The 17,149-nt window shown below is 37.0% G+C and overlaps 1 protein-coding gene across 1 annotated transcript in view; it reads right to left on the bottom strand.

The window, feature by feature from the left end:
* Nucleotides 1-17,149, bottom strand: part of ITGA4 (integrin subunit alpha 4) — an 83,248-nt gene that overhangs the window by 49,490 nt on the left and 16,609 nt on the right. Inside the window, exons 3-10 of the mRNA XM_033423680.2 lie at nucleotides 11,211-11,317; nucleotides 10,985-11,114; nucleotides 8,620-8,687; nucleotides 7,214-7,343; nucleotides 5,726-5,811; nucleotides 4,913-4,975; nucleotides 4,684-4,821; nucleotides 972-1,083 (exon numbers count right to left, since the gene is read on the bottom strand). Of these exons, the coding sequence (XP_033279571.1) occupies nucleotides 972-1,083; nucleotides 4,684-4,821; nucleotides 4,913-4,975; nucleotides 5,726-5,811; nucleotides 7,214-7,343; nucleotides 8,620-8,687; nucleotides 10,985-11,114; nucleotides 11,211-11,317 (834 nt within the window). The remainder of the gene's footprint in view (nucleotides 1-971; nucleotides 1,084-4,683; nucleotides 4,822-4,912; nucleotides 4,976-5,725; nucleotides 5,812-7,213; nucleotides 7,344-8,619; nucleotides 8,688-10,984; nucleotides 11,115-11,210; nucleotides 11,318-17,149) is intronic.

The following is a 17,149-nucleotide window of genomic DNA, read 5'->3' as shown; positions in this document are numbered from 1 at the left end:
CGAAAGTGAGAATTTACAGTACTCCCTCACTTATGTCCAGTATCCAAGTAAATTCTGACCTACTTCTACCATATACCAATTGCCAATGACCATATCTAGAAGACAATTCTGAGCCCTGAAAATATCGAATACTTATTTGCTGAACTTGAGGAATTATACACTCTCCCTTCAAACCCATTCATCATTTTAGGCACAGTTTTAATAGACTTAGTTACCACTTAGAACTAGACTGAACAAAAAGCAAATTTTAAGAGGGAAGGCTGGTAGAGACAGATACTTCAACAGCAGGACTGATATCTAGGCAACAGTCACAGTTCTGATGAGACCATCTATTCCATTATTGAAACGCACCCCTATCGAGTGGTAAATATCCACTGTCCTTGAGTCTGTCGGTTGCCCCCTTACCACCGCTCAGGACTCTCTCCTGGGATCCCCAAATCTTCCCACAACAGGGCAGCTGAACAAGGAAAGCCTGGCACAGCAAGGGGGCTTTCAGAGCCCGGCTCCAGCTCTGTGGCCAGCCTCTGTTGGGTTTTGTCAGTGTCTTTACTACACTGATAGTTAAATACTGTTATCCAGTGAGTCTGTGATGCACATTTTTTTCCACATTTTCACATTCCTGAAATCAGGGTCCTTCTTAAAATAGAAAAAAAGTGAGTCGCAGTTTAAGAGGCACCATTTTTTCCGGGGCACATAAAATAATGACTTATAATAAAACAACTTATAATCAATGGTGCCTTAGAAGCAATGAAATAAGGTATGTTGAATATCATTCTTTATTAACAGTAGTAAGAAACGATAGCTGGCAACTGAGAAGAAATCAGGGATAACACTAAAGAAAAACAACTTAGCATACCAGTCTGCCTCCATTTTCTATAGAAAGACAAACAACATAAAACTCCAATTATATTCTTTTCCATGTGCCACTTTAAAAGTGGAAATCATGTACCAAATTGGATACTTTTAATTACCTTCAAAGCCATCATTATCAATGTCGCCAAGATTGACTATAGATTCCCCAAATCTTGCAGCATATTTGTCACTTCCAATGAGCTCTATTTCCATTTCGTTCATGACTGCTCCCTAGATAGAAAGGGGGAGAAAGGTGTCATTATAACACAACTTTACACATGATTTACTGTTGTAATTGGGTATGGATTTTTTCTTAATGCTTCAAACAGGTTGGACAAACTATAGCCTGAGCTTTAGTACACACATCTCAGTTCAATTCAATAAATATTTGTCAAGTATGTCAACACATATAATTAGAGCTCAGAGGACAAAAAAAAATTGTCAAACTCATGATCCCTAGCTTTGAAAATCCAATAAATCATTTTGATAATTCAATTTAGCAAATATTTAGTGAGTTCCTAGCAAAGGCAATGCACTGTGCAAAGACTGAATGGGTGAAAGGGGACAAGGCAGTGTGTGTATAAGACACTCCCTTTCCTGAAGAAGCCCCCAGTTACAGAAAAGGCATAGTCCAAGCATGTAAATGCCTTAGAAGTACAGACTGCTTCGCAATATTGACAAGCAAGGAGAGCATATCTAACTGTGAGAGCCAGCAGAGATTTCAAAAAAGGAGGTAGCGGTCAAGGTGGCTACTGAAGGATGGGCAAAGTTTTGATATACAGAGAAAATAATCAGCAAAACACAAATTGCAAAGAATTTGGCTATAATCAACTGTAGGTACAATGAATGAGGCCGAAAAAAGTCAGACTGCAGTCTTATGGGGTGGGACTTTGAAGGCTGGGAGAAATTTACTCTCAATTTGGAAAACAAGACAGAGCCACTGAAGGTTTCTGAGTTGAGGAGTGACACGACTGAAGCTGGCCTAGGTGATCTTTTTCCAGCAGCACTGAAGCATGGATTGGTCAACTGTTGTCTCTGAAGTTGGAAGATGAGTTATTACAGTTAGACACTCAATAATGTTTCAACAGGAGCTGTTGCAGTAACAGCTGCCAGACCTCTTTCCAAACTCTGATCACGTCACTCCCTTGTATTAAAAACAAAACCAAACCCCATGCACTACTCATCATAGATCCTTCCCTCTTCTCAAACAAGTCTGTTCATTTCCATAGCACACACGTTCTTCCCCTTGTGAAGTGCCCTTCGCCTTTTATTTTCCAACTAAAAAATTCCTATACTTGTTTTGCTCCTAGAGAAATGCCTAATGTAAAGAGCAGAAAGCAGAAAAGGCGAGGACGAGAAGGTGCAGACCTAAAACAACACAAAGGCACTGAAGTTCCAGGGGAAGAGCTTCAAGAAGTGGTGATCACTATTCTTCAAGTATTCTCCAGGCACAGAATGGTGACCAAGAGTTCACTGGGGACCCCTGAGAGCTATTTTAGCAGAAGTAGGTGGAAGCCAGATTCATTCAAGTATCATTCTTTCTTGAGTTCATGCAGAAACAATTACTGAGCACCAACTTGTCCAGGACTCTTTCAAGCCCTGAGGAAACAGTAGTAAATAAAACAGATGCTTTCTCTCCACACGGTGTCTACACTCCAACGGAAGAACCGACAAACAACAGCAAACCAAACCAATAAATATATAATATAATGTCAGGTAGTGGTTAGTGTCTTTTTAAAGTTAAGAAACAGGAAGTTGGAAGGCAACAAAAGAAGAATAACTTATGCAAGAGGTTTTAAAAGCTGAAATCAATTATAAAATTAACCCCAGTATTCAACAGTGATGCCCTCTCTTGAGTGATGTAGGAGTGAGGGACGAACAAGAGGATAGTCAAATGGGTAGATCTCCTCCCTTACCCTCTAAGCAAAGGCAATTCACTTTTATCAGTTTTTCATATTGGGATTGCTTAAGACTTCAGTGGGAAAAACGTTTCTATTATTGCCTTACTTTAGGTATACATGCTACTGTTTAAACTGTTCTCAAAAACTTTAGTTTAAAGAGAAAGAAAAGTAAGCAGCTAGCATAAGGAAGACCATTTATGGATAGGAAAATGTGAAATATCTATATAAGACAGAGTAATGTCTGATTTCACTACTAATGAGATATGAATGATCACTTCATAGATGATATGCTTTTACTATTAAAATTAAGGTTTAAACAGTCTAGGAAATCCCAGCACGAGAATAACTTTTCTGCTCTATATTTGGAACATTAAGAATCTCCCAGCTTTGTAAGACTGAGTATTTTCTCTCTTAAATTGTAAAGAGTTTAGCCTGGTGCTAAATACTTACTAAATGCTCTGAAACAACTGCTTTAGAAAAATACCTTCTGGAAACAGATTTTACTTTGTTAAATCCTAAATGAAAATGCTGTGACTTAAGAAATGAACCAATTTTCTCACAAACCTGTTCTTGCTCTTAAATCAAAGAAACAGGCCAAGAAGACTCCATTAAGGCCCTATCAATTATTTCTTTTGATTTGATGCCAGGAAGATAGACTGTCAAGATAAGGCCAGCAGAACTCTTTAAATTGAATTGTCAAGTGGTCAGTTTCTATTCCAAAACACCCCCCAGAATTGAAAACTCAACCATAAGCAAGTAAACACCTATTTCTACAACTACTGTATCTACTTTGGAATGAACTATGGCAATTTTACATTCTTATCAGGAATATAATCTATATAAATTGTGCAAATTAACATCTTATCAAAACATATCTTGTTTCCAATTGTTTTCAAATCAAGAAATTAAAAACATTTCATACTTTATCTTCTACTTCTAGTAGTGTTTTTTTGTTTGTTTGTTTTGTTTTTTTGCAGCACGCAGGCCTCTCACCGTTGTGGCCTCTCCCGTTGCGGAGCACAGGCTCCCGACGTGCAGGCTCAGCGGCCATGGCTCACGGGCCTAGCCACTCCGCAGCATGTGGGATCCTCCCGGACCGGGGCACGAACCCGTGTCCCCTGCATCGGCAGGCAGACTCCCAACCACTGTGCCACCAGGGAAGCCCTCTAGTAGTGTTTTATAATTACCAAATTACATAGGGACATTCACCATCAAACCAATAGGACATTCACATTTTTAGGGCTATATAAAAATCATTCTTTCAAATTAGAGTTGCATCATAATAAAACTGGAAGAAACTTCAACTACTTCAGTGAACACATACAAGCTGTGCATAGGGAAACTCCAGACAACTGATCTCATACTTTCAAGATATCAAAATGGGACAGTGGGGCTTCCCCGGTGGCACAGTGGTTGAGAATCCGCCTGCCAATGCAGGGGAAACGGGTTCGATACCTAGTCCAGGAAGATCCCATATGCCGCGGAGCAACTAAGCTCGTGTGCCACAACTACTGAGCCTGTGCTCTAGAGCCCGTGAGCCACAACTACTGAGCCCACGTGCCGCAACTACTGAAGCCTGCACGCCTAGAGCCCGTGCTCCACAATGAGAGAAGCCACTGCATTGAGAAGCCCGCACACCACAACGAAGAGTAGCCCCCACTCGCCACAACTAGAGAAAGCCCACGTGCAGCAACGAAGACCCAACACAGCCAAAAATAAATAAATAAAATTAAAAAAAAAAAATGGGACAGTGGCCCATTCATCATCATATTCCATTTCATTTCTAAAGCATCAGTACAATACCACAATTTTTACTTTCATCAGTAAAATAAGCCTAAAAATCTATAGTCTCAGAACTTTGGAATAAGAAAGCATCAGTTTCAATCAAAATGCCATACATGGCTTCCAACTTGCAGCCAATCAGACTTACAGTGCCAGAGTTGATGTATACAAACACTCTTCCTTCCTCCCTGACGGTGCTCTGCACGGGAGCTCCCACAAGTAGGTCTGAGAAGCCATCTGCGTTGAGGTCCACCGCACAGATAGAAGCTCCGAAATAAGACCCAAGCTGCTCCAAGGCAAACCAGATCCAGTCATTGAGAAAAAAGCAGAATTACTCACCAAAGCCCTCAGTGATACCGAAGGTAGAGACATATTACCTTTTTACCTTTCATTTCATGTAAGATATTTAGTTCTTTTGCATCAATGCTGAATATGTATGCCTGCAATGGGGAAAAGAATTCGGAAAGGTCAGACTGCTATCACATTAAAAGTGTTTCAATGAAAACATTAATTTTCATAACTTGTAATTGCTCAAATATATTTTTGAAAAATCATTTTCAGAGTGATACAAAAGGTTTAGGGAACCAAGTTCACATTAAGATGCCTTCCTTGAAAAACTACCTTCTCAGGAACAATCTTACTGTTTCCTTAGAGAGCACAGAAAATACATGTAGCTGCTTCGCTTCCTTGTACAGCAGAAACTAACACAACATTGTAAAGCTATTATACTCCAATTAAAAGAAAAAAAAAGAAAATGTTGTTTGTCTCAATCTTCAAAGTCATGTTCATGCAGCAATGTAACAAAAACTAGAACGAGAAATAACATTTTGTTCTTTCTGGTCCTACCACAATTGTACCAGGAATGTAGCTGCCTTGATTTGCCTTCAGCTATAAACTTATTAACCAATAAATGTATTCCTTGGACATCTTGAGACAATTCTATCTCAAACAATTACTCATAGGAAAGAAGAGCCTCATTTGATTTATGTAGTCTTCCTGAAAGCTTTCCTGCTCAATTGTATCTCAAAGCCATACGACTTGCGCCCGTTTTACCACTAAATGCAGCACACTTCTCATCATTTCCAGCTTCATTGCTTAGAATTTTTGCAGTTCCTCCTGTAATATCTTATTCTCTCATGCAATCCATATGAACCTTTTAGAAGAAATAAATATAAAAATGTAACTCTTACTTTACCAATCTGTTCATGTTGAGGGGCTCCTCCAACTACCTCGGTAGTGTGCCGACTCCGAAAGTGACCGGCTCCAACTGAGTATCCTTCAAGAAAATGGAGACAAGTATGAGAATCATCATTCGCAATGGGTAAAGTTCATTATCATAAATCCACTTATAGAATGGATCATAAATCCATTCATAATTAAATGAGACTGAATTCAAAATGACGACAGTAAACAGAGTTTTAAGAATATTTAGAATAGCAATACTCAAAATTGGTTTTTATATGCTTTAAGCAATTATTAATCTGTGTGTTAATATGGCTTATATGTTTAAGTCTTAGAAACTGAAGATAGCACCTTTACATGTGGTCTGTTAGTCTCTGTATATTAGGACATGGTAGTTTCTACGATTACAACAGAAATATTTTAGCATATATAAAATATAACATTTTGAACTTTAAGTAAAAAAAAAAAGTCTTCTTAAACTTCAACTTTTCTTGCCCTGAAACCTTCCGATTGTGATAAAACTGTATGATTACACAAAAGGTAAAATATTCTTATTTTATTATGTGATAAAAGGCATAATACTAAGTTACATTTTTAACAATGTTTCAAGATATCCTTCAACCATAAACAAGTAAATGCTGAACTGTAACTGAATACTCTCCATTTTAAAATAAATTCCTTCTGTATGTATGGGGGGAGGTTCACTTCAAATGTGAACAGCCTATACTCAGAAATAATTACAATAAGAATGATAAAAATAGTTATGCTCTGGGAAATATTCTAAGAACTTATGAGGTAAAGGTCAATGGGCCGTTTTTAGACCCATATTCTTCATAATGTTACCCATTGTCTAGAATGCTGTCCGCAGTCCCACTGACTTTCAGTTGGTCCTTGAAGAAACTATACTTACTCATCCATTCATGATTAAATGAGTTGTTTCATGTAGAGTGCTTACAAAAGTTCCTAGGAGATGACAGGCACTCAATAGATGCTATCTTTATAATAACAAGTTGACTGCATAAAGATATAAGCTTATAAGTGATTTACTGCAAAAGAGGAAGCTAAACCAGGAGTTCCAATCTAAGAATTATATATTGATAATAGTTACATACGTAAAATATTAAGTTAACTGAAGTTTCAGAGACTATATCCTTAAAAAGGGAGTTTCTGAAATGGCTTTTTAATTACTACTGGCCATTTTGATCTTTTTTTTTTTTTTTTTGCGGGATGCCGGCCTCTCACTGTTGTGGCCTCTCCCGTTGCGGAGCACAGGCTCCGGATGCGCAGGCTCAGCGGCCATGGCTCACGGGCCCAGCCGCTCCATGGCATCCGGACCAGGGCACGAACTTGTGTCCCCTGCATTGGCAGGCGGACTCTCAACCACTGCGCCACCAGGGAAGCCCCATTTTGATCTTCTGAAGATACAATTTCCCTTATTTATAATTACTAGTATCTGTAAGGCAGAGATAATTCGAGTTTGTCCATTTTTATAGTACCTAAATAACTTCCGAATTTCACTTGATTGTGTCTGTCTAAAAAAGCTTTGTATTTATTTGTAGTTATATTATAGACGAAAAGAGAGCCAGTCCAATACGATGATCCTGGAGCTCCCATCACAATTAAGTCCTGTAAGAAAAAAAAAATTATCATCATTTAAAAGTTTAATCTCACCACCCAAAACCTCCTCCAGATACACACTTTAAGAGTGACAAAAATACACGTTTATAAATTTCTGAAATGTAAGCATTTTATGAGTTTAAAAACACATCAAAAAAGCCAGAGAAGCTAGCTAATGAATTTTCACCTAAAATGAGAATTTCAGAGAAGAAACGCTGAAACTCTCACTTCATGCTCATCAGCAGACTTTAAAATCAAAGGTAGAATCACTGAACACTAGAGTAAGCTTTGGGGAGAAAGGCAATGTGGTCTTCTACTAAAGTAAACCCTATCTATCTGGGTAACTCATTAGTGCTCATTACAGAGATAATTGTGTGTTGCCAAAGAGTAAAAAATGGACTTAATTTATTTCAATTTGCAAAAAGCTAATGAATAGGTTCCTTAATAATGTTAGCTTGGAAAAAAAACAACTCAAATGAAATTGGGGCATACTTGATGATAAACGTAGGAATTTAGAAGAAAGGAAAGGGCAGACACTTGTCTGGTGAAATATGAAAACTTTTCAGCAGTTAAAGCTATGTAACATTTCTAAATTTCCTAAACAATCCAAACTTTGAAAAAAAAAGGTCAATTTAAATAGAAAGAAAGCAAGCATTATTATTTTTCCATACTAGGCAATATTTAAGGAAATTGTTAACCCAAGGCGTGATACAACCTGTCTACAAAGATTTAGAAAACATTCATAACTTCATAATGGGTTGTTGAGAGAAACTGGGAGATTTAGGAGTTGAGTACAATTGTGGTCTTTCACTGTGTATGTGATAGTGTTAGAAAAAGAATAATAGAGTTTGGGACCATATCTCATTTAAGAGGATATTATTAAGTTCTTAAATCTCCCAGTTCTCACACTTCTAATGAAAAGTGTTAACTCATACGCTTCCTCCCCCCAGCAATTTAATAACTAAATATAACACACCTATTTTCAATGCTTAAATTAACAAATAACTACAGCTACTTTTGATTTCTATTAAATTCTTCATAAAAGTAACCTTCTTTAGTATAGACTTTTAGTTGGTCTTGCGTGACACAGCCATCTAAATATTAATATTTTATCAATACATATGTCGAATATTGAGTGGTGAAAATTAAGTTGTATTACACTCAAATTTAAGAGACATGTTATTTGAGTATTATACAATTTTTCTTCAAAGCATAGTATCAATCTTCTAAGTCAAATTAAAATTCTATATGTAAACATCCATAGCAGCTATTTTGGGACAATTACCTCTGTGTAAAAACTAGATATTCCAGCTTGACATGATGCAAAATTTTCTCCAAATTTTCTCACATAATCTAAAATAAAGTAGAAAAACAATTCACGATTTCATTTTAAAACAGACAAAATCTGCATAATTTTATTTATAAATCCTTATAAGTATACCTTTTAAGAGCTCTTTTACAGTATTATTTTAAAAAAAATAGTAAGTGGTAAAATTTAAGGTCACAAATATCTTCCATGTTGATCTTCAAAATATCCTTGTGAAATAGCACTAGAAAAATCTACCCAGCCTCTTTTCCATGGGAAGAACATGCGGCATACACTCAAAAAGTTGTCAGGTGAGTATCTAAGACAGAGGTAGGATTTGTGGCTTCCAGTTCAGGTTTCCATTTAAAATAGGCTTCCTAGATTTTTGCCTGGCTGAAAATAACAGAGTCAAGATCTGCATGGAGATGGAGGGTCTCTTCTTACAAAGCCCCCATGAATGGTTGCTTTGTGAAACTTACTAGGGGCACAAAACTTGCTTTACCTGAAGAACTGACAGAAGTAAAACTCTATGAAGATACAGGACCACATCTTCATTTTGGCTTTGCTAACCAGAAATGTTAAATAAATTGCTGTCATTTATAATGACCACTCCCTGTCATGCTTTTTCATTCCTTTTTATATCTTCTCTGGTCCTATATATATTTTTTTATTTAAAAAATATTACCATAATTTTAGGTGTCTTAGGTTTCTGCCATCATGTTTTGTTTTTTCATAGAATGTGGCTAGGTATATATTTATACATATATTTATTTACATATATATTTATACATACATATATGTGTGTGTGTGTGTATATATATATATATATATATTTGGGGGTGGTGCACCCTGTCATCTATGGACACTGGATGTCCATGTACAAAATCACCCAGAGAGCACATGAGAAAATGTACAGGACTGAAATCTACACCCAGGGAGGCACCAGCATTTTGTGAAGGGACCAGCCAGCAGTAGGACAAGAGTTGCAGAACATTAAGTGGTCAAATGCATCACTTCACACCAGTAGAATAGTCAGAAGTGGTTTCTAGGGCAATTAAAAACCCCAGACATGGGGCCAGCTAGGTGCGGAGGGGTGCTGCAGTTGAGGGGTGTCTTTAGCTTGCATCTCTACTAGACTGTCCTTTGACAGGTTTCCTTCAGCCTATACAGCTAATTCCTACTGTCGAACATTTGCACACTTGATTTTAAAGGGAACCAAGTTCACAAGGGAAAAGGCCTCATCTGAACTGAAGATTATGACTCAGGCTGGTCAGGTTTACATTATGGAGAGATTGCAAGACCCCAAATGACCATGAAGGCCGCTACAGCCAGGGAGAGAGGCCTCTACTGTGAAATGTTTTAAAGTGTAAAGCATAAACTATTATGAAAAAGAGGATAATAGCTAGAGTAAGTTTTACTGCAACTGAGAAGTTAAAATTCACCTTTTATCTTCTTGGCATTCAAAGGCAAATTAGGAATACAGACGATATAATCTTTTCTATTATATCAAATTCCAGGGAGGAAAGACTCCAATATTAATAAAACCAACTCAATTTGCATACTTGCTCCAAGTTTTGTCAAGTAATAGAAATTTCCTTTGGACACTGGGATAATCATTTTGGTTAGAAAAACTGGAACTTGGCATTCATATATATTTTATCCTTTCCAAAGACACATTTTCAGAATTTTAGTTCTGTTGCAGGTATCATTTTTTCAATACTCTGTTGACATTTACCTCTAACTTTGCTCATTTCAGTTTATGTCCTAGCTCTGCATGCACTAACCATGACCTAAAATTTTTATGGGAAAGACCTTTCAAACTTAAGATACCAATCCCTTGCAATGTCGAGGAAAACAAGTAAATTTGGGGAAATAAAAAAGACAGTGAGTGGGAAAGATCTGCTTACATTTATACTTTGGATCTTTCTAAATCTTGTTGGAAGCTAAAGGTAAAGCAAGAAACTTAAACAATTTTCTTGCTTCTGATCGTATTTTTCAATCTATTTCATGATTTGAAGTGTCCTGCACTTGCCGGGCATTAGACTCACTTATACTGAATAGAAAATATATTTAATGCTAAAGTGGTAATGCTCAACTAGATGCTAAAGTTATTCAAATTAAATTGTAGAATTCCTAGTCCTAAAAACACAGTACATTTTTGAAAATTAAAACAACTGCAAGTGGATAAAAAAGGAAATAATACTCTGAGTAGTTAAAGGAAACAGAGCTATTTCAAAGATCCTCCCACCCCAAACCAAACATCCCAAATTGAAAATTGAAGAAAAATGTTTAAAGGCATTCACTTATTTCTCTTGATTCAGTTAATATCAAAACCATGCCTTACCTTGATAGCATGGAGCTATTCTTTTACTCAGCTCTGTTCGTAAATCAGAGGGCATTCCATAGCAAACACCCGTGGGGAGCTTATTTTCATTCTTTATGTAAAATATATTTTTCCATCTATGCCCACAAGTCTGAATAAAACATAAAAGTAGACCATATGATGTGAAAGTCACACCCAGGGTATCTGATTTCACGATGTGATCAGTGGACTAATTTCAATAACCTACCACGATGGAGCCATTTTCTCCAGGCTGTCTGGAAAGCGTGACCCCCAACCATTGATTGTCTCTTTCTTCCAAACAAGTCTTTCCACAAGGTTCTCCATTAGGGCTACCTACAGCATTTGAAAATAATTTTATCATCAGTTATCGTGAAAACAATATTATTCTACAAGAGCAAACAAACACGCAAGCTTATCCCCAGTGTTTTTTCCTTCAGCCCTCTGTGGAATGCCCCCTTTCCCTGCTTCCCTGTCATCATACATTTGGTGCACATTGTTGGCGTAACCGTCAGTTAATCTGTGCCAACATAATTGTTCTCTCACAGGTGATTTTTGTTTGTAGAAATGCCCTCTGACTGCTAACACCAGGAAGAGATGGCCTTGATATAGGAGATAGCTAACCAACATGACTAAGAGAGGGGAAACCAGTTTAAAACATTGGCTGTGCAAGTCCAACTGCATTGTGTAATACTTGGCAAAGAATGTCATCTTTGTTTTGATCATTTATCTAGCAATGTAGGCAACATTTCCAGAGCACTTTTTTTAAACGTTTCTTGTTCTGAGACATTAAGAATAGAAGGACTACAATATGGTCCTCAGCATTTAAGTCACAATTTGTTGAAGCTGGAGGTGATGATGGAGCATGTGGAAAGCAGCTGTGTATAATTAGCATACTAATAATGCCAGTATTTAAAACAAACTGCCCTATGGTTTACATTTAGTGGTCTGTGACATTCTCAACAAAGAAAAAAAGACTTTGAAAAGCTGGATTATTTTAGTAAAGAAACAACGTCAATAGGCACTTTCACAAAGGCATGAATAACCAGAAAGCCAAAAATAAAATATTACACACGGGCAATACTTCTAAACTGTGCAAGAAAAAGTGATCAGCCCAGTAATTTTTCTTTTTGTTAAAGTGACTTATTTGCTTTGTAGCTGGGATCCTGTATTAAATGTGATTTCAAGTAAGTGATTTTGGGGGAGAATAAGATGCAGTATATTAAGATTCCTTTTGCTATTTCCACCCACTTCAATTGCCACATGACAGTTCCGTTACAAAGGCAGATAAAAACATTTGCATCAATTTGACTGGATAGGGGCATGGAACTTTTTTTTTTTAACTTAATTTTGGTACCAAGTTTTCATACATTGATAGGGACCACACTCTAAATCATCAAGCACTTATAACCTTGACCCCTAGATAATGCTTCCTGGGCAAACTCAGAATACTTTCATAGATGAGGTTAGTATTAGAAAGTGAAATTATTTGCAGTTAAGTCTCCTGGGTAAGAGAGATTTTAAGGAGTGTGGAAAGATATTTGTGCATACATTTTAGGAACATTTGTTCGTTCTCTTAAAATGTTGTTCAGGACAAACCAACCCTTCAACACAGCTAAACTGAAGAAAGTTTCCTAGCCCCGTCTCTGGAGATTGATTTAGTTGGTCCAGGTGAGGCCCTGATTACCCCAGGTGATTCTCATGATCTGGAACATTGTTACGATGGTATACGGATCATCTTTTTTGGCCAATTTTCTTGTAGAATAGTAATGTCAACTCCCACCTATTGGTAGTGCCCGCCAAGAGCATGAGACAGAGAAATACCACTAAGGATCTGTCTGGAAAAAGAATGCTGGGGTTGATTAGCAATGTCTACTTGGAATGGGAAGGGGATATTGCTGCAGCCCAAACCTTGATCAAGGATTGTCCAGGTGGAAGCATAAGGTTTCTATATTCAAGTTAATAAAGAAAGGAAGGAATAAGGGAGAGGGAAAGACAATTACGTTGTACTACTGAATGGGTAAGGTCTAACATAGAAAGTTGTTACCGTGGCTACACAATGCCAACGTAATTGAAAGAAAGTGAAAGAATGACAAATAAATTTAAATTTTCATTGTGATGCAAATTTCAGTTAGACTTTTTGCTAAAATTGTCAGTTGCTTTTTTTTTTTTTACTAATGTCAAAAATAGATGATAAATGGTAGATTCGTCTACCTGAAGCTGAAGTTATTATTTATCCCAATAGATACTTAAACAAAGTATCTTCTCTGAAAATACCAAAGTCTTTCTCAAATTATAGTCAACACTCAGTTAACTAAGCAATTGTGCCGGAGGAAAATTAAGGACAGGAGAGGACAGAGTTCACAAATAACACATTATCTCTGTTAAAATGTGGTATATTTAATGGACAGTTTCATTAAGATTACGGCCAATATTTAGGAACAAATTTAGTGTTCTAGAGATGCCACCCCAATGTTTAAAAACATATAATAGTATGTACGTAGTAAACATACAATAGTTTAGAACTAAAGAATACCATGTAAATTGCTGAAGAAAATGGCCCAAAAGTTCTTATGCACAAAAATTGTGAATTGTCATCTGTTTCTTAGCTGAGCTCTCTTATTTGTAGATTTTAAAATGAAAACTGGAGAAACTCTTGTGTTATAAAACTGTTTTCTGTGTCCACAGATTATTCCCCATTGCATCCTTTCTGTTTTAGTTTTAGCCTCACCAGGTGACATCACAATGTCATCACTGCTCAGATTCTCACACTTAGAGTCACACACTTAGATAACTCTAGTAAGTGGACAGACATACAGACTCACGCTTATATAGGTTTCTTCTTTCCACTTCCTAATACTGCTTCTGCCACAGAGTAGCACCCAACAGCAAAGAGAATCCTGAGGTACTTTCAGCACTGGTTACAAGACAATATCAGTTCAAAGAACAGCCTATAAATCCCCACTACTGACCTGGGTCTTCATTTCTAGCAACTTTTCACCTTTACTTCTGTAATGCCTGCAGAATCTTGGCAGAGAGGTCAGCCCTTCACATCACCAACTTACGCTCAGGGCCCCTCCAGAGCTTTGCCTTAACTTCCTTGCTCCGGAGGCCACGCCTTTTCTCGTGGTTCTCAGCCCTGACTGGACATGAGGATCACCTGGGGTGATGGTGGTGGTGGGGGGGAACGTTTGGAACAAATACTGACACCTGGTCCCACTCCCAGAGGCTCCGATTTGATGTGCCTGGGTTGAGACCCAGACATCAGAATTTTTCAAACAGCTCCCCAGTAACAGTAGTGTGCAGCTGGGCTTGTGAGCAACTGCTCTGCAATGTACATGGTTATGTCATTTCCTGTGTTATATGTGAAAGGAACTACTCCATTTAGAAAACAGTAGTAATACCTTTTTGCCCTCCTTGGTTTCACCTAAATATTGGAATAGGATATCAAATATTAAGCCAATTTTCTTCATGTGGAAATACAGTATTTCTGATTTGGTCAGAAATGATGATCATTAGAACTGTCATGAGAAAGCTAATTCTCATGAATTTCCCTGACAGAACACCATAAATAAACGCAGATTATATTTTATCCAAATGTCATGCTGAAATGATTTATAATCTGGTTTTCAATTCAGCTCATACATTACTGATCTAAACTCAGAAAATCAAATCAGCTTCATAATTGAAAAAAGTACTTTACATGGTTTAACATAAAAGAGGTCAGCAGAAATTAACATGTGATAATTTTCCATGCTTTTATATAACTAGAATGACTAATTCTTAGCGCAGTTGAACGCATTTTCCCAGTAGACGTTAAAAATATAAAGCACATAAAAACCATAACCCTTATTCTAAAAATTAAGCCCATCTTTCCCTTTCTTTTTTTTCTCTCGATTTTCATTTGGGAAAGAAAATATAAAAATGTATGCTTACTATTCAGTTTTTATTTCCACTTATTGATTTTGTTTCAGTGCATACATGAGTATAGAAATGTGAATAAGCAGTAATTTTGATAGATGGATACAAAGGATGTTAGTACAAAGCCAATTAGGTACATTCTTTACCACTCCCCCCCTTTGTCTTTTTTGCTCTTATTCACATCATCTGTTCTAGTGCCATTTTTCCAAGTGCCAAAATGTGACAGAGACTATGGAAGACTAGATATTTGCTCTTGATTGTCATCTCCATGGGGGCAGACTGACTATTTTGTTGACTGTGGCATTCCCATAGCACAGAACAGGGCCTTACATGCAGTAGGCAGGAACAAAATATTTGCTGAGGGAGGGAATTCTGAAACCCCTTATACCACCACAAAATCCTCTAGTAGAGGATACTACTACAAAATTTTCACCAAACTCTCAGGGATCTAAGCTTTGGAAAGGTCTTCTTCCTTCTCTACTATTCTCTCCTACTTCCAAAATATTAGTCCCTTAAGTTTTAAGACAGTAACAGATGGTCTGAAGGAAAACAGCGTTTGCAGGTTTGAAGATCTTTACAAAGTGCGATATGTGAGTAGGATGATGTAGGACTGAGAATTAGCTGGGCCTCCAGGAAGTGCCTGTCTCAGAGGGGTTCTGCAAGGATTTTGGGACTAAATGAGGTATATGTGAAGGGCTCGGGCTAGAGCCTGGCAGAGAAAGCAAGAAAACATTAGCTGATGCTGACATTATTATTTTAAGGATTAAGCTAAAGATACGATTAAGCTGCACATATGTCATGGGATATATCCTCCTCCCTAACATATTTGTGGCATATCAATGTCAGCGAGCCCTTACCATACACATTAACTCTTTTATTTCTCAGAGTAGCAACAGAGGACAGTGTTATCGATCCCATTTTACAGGTGAGGAAATAGAATCTTAAAGAAGTAAAGTGATTTGCCCAAATCCATGGGGCTGGTAAACAGAAAAGATTAGAATCAAAAACCAAAACCTTTTAGAATGAAATACTGCCATTTGCAGCAATATGGATGGACCTAGAGATTAATACACTAAGTAAAGTAAGCCAGACAGAGAAAGACAAATATCATATGATATCACTTATATGTGGAATCTAAAATATGATATAAATGAACTTTTTACCAAACAGAAACAGACTCACAGACACAGAAAACAAACTCATGGTTACCAAAGGGGAAAGGGCGGGGAGGGATAAATTAGGAGTTTGGGATCAGCAGATACAAACTACTACATATAAAATAAACAACAAGGTCCTACTGTATAGCACAGGGAATTATATTCAATATCTTGTAATAAACCATAATGGAAAAGAATTTTTAAAAAAAGGAAATCAAAAGCTTTTAGAAATTGAAGATCTAAAAGTAGTTACTTTCCACTAATCTGGAGTATATACAATAGAACTGTACACATATTTCAGACATGAATTATCTGGATAAATTTTACTTTCTAAACCTTTTTTTTCAGATGAAAATGTGTAAAATATCACAAGTCTGCCCACAGACTATACAGTCAACTTTCTAGTGTTCACAAAAAATGTTACTTACTTGGTCCCTATCTTACCCTGACCTTTTCCTCAACTGAGATCAGTTCTCAATATTTTGGCATTTACACTGAGGAAGGACCAAGGGGAAAGACCAGACTCAAAGGTCTTCTTTCTGTAACCTTTTGACAGCCTGAGTGACACACTTTGTGGGTAGGGGAGCCTGGGACTTCTGGATGCAATGACAAGTTTGGTTTATCTGCTTGTGTCACTGGGCTGTGGCTTCATCAGTTCAGACATTTGATTGGGGCTCTCAGACTGGCCTTCTGGCTACTAAGAGAACACATGCATTTATCTGATCTTTCAAAAGATGTGACATAATTTTCAAGTTTCAGAAAAATAGTGAAAGACCTTACTTCCACCAATTACTTTTTCTTTTTTTAACGTGAAGCTCTATTCCATTGAAAGATGAGTCCTGTATTTTCAAACTCTTCCACGAGAAATTTTTCTTAAATAATCCTGAAAAATAAATGACCCTTGTTCTATTCTATGTTCTATAAAGATTCTATAAAGATTCTTTGTTCATTCATGCAAGATATCTTTATTTGTAGAAGCGATAATTACCGAGTGAAAATAATCATACAATTCCTTCATTTACCAAGATTCAGAATATAGAAAAAACATATGGGATTAAAAGCAAACGAACCAATTCAAAGATGACCAGAT

Source organism: Orcinus orca, chromosome 7 (assembly GCF_937001465.1).
Source record: "Orcinus orca chromosome 7, mOrcOrc1.1, whole genome shotgun sequence".
Classification (NCBI taxonomy): domain Eukaryota; kingdom Metazoa; phylum Chordata; class Mammalia; order Artiodactyla; family Delphinidae; genus Orcinus; species Orcinus orca.
This window is presented reverse-complemented; position numbering and strand designations above follow the sequence as displayed.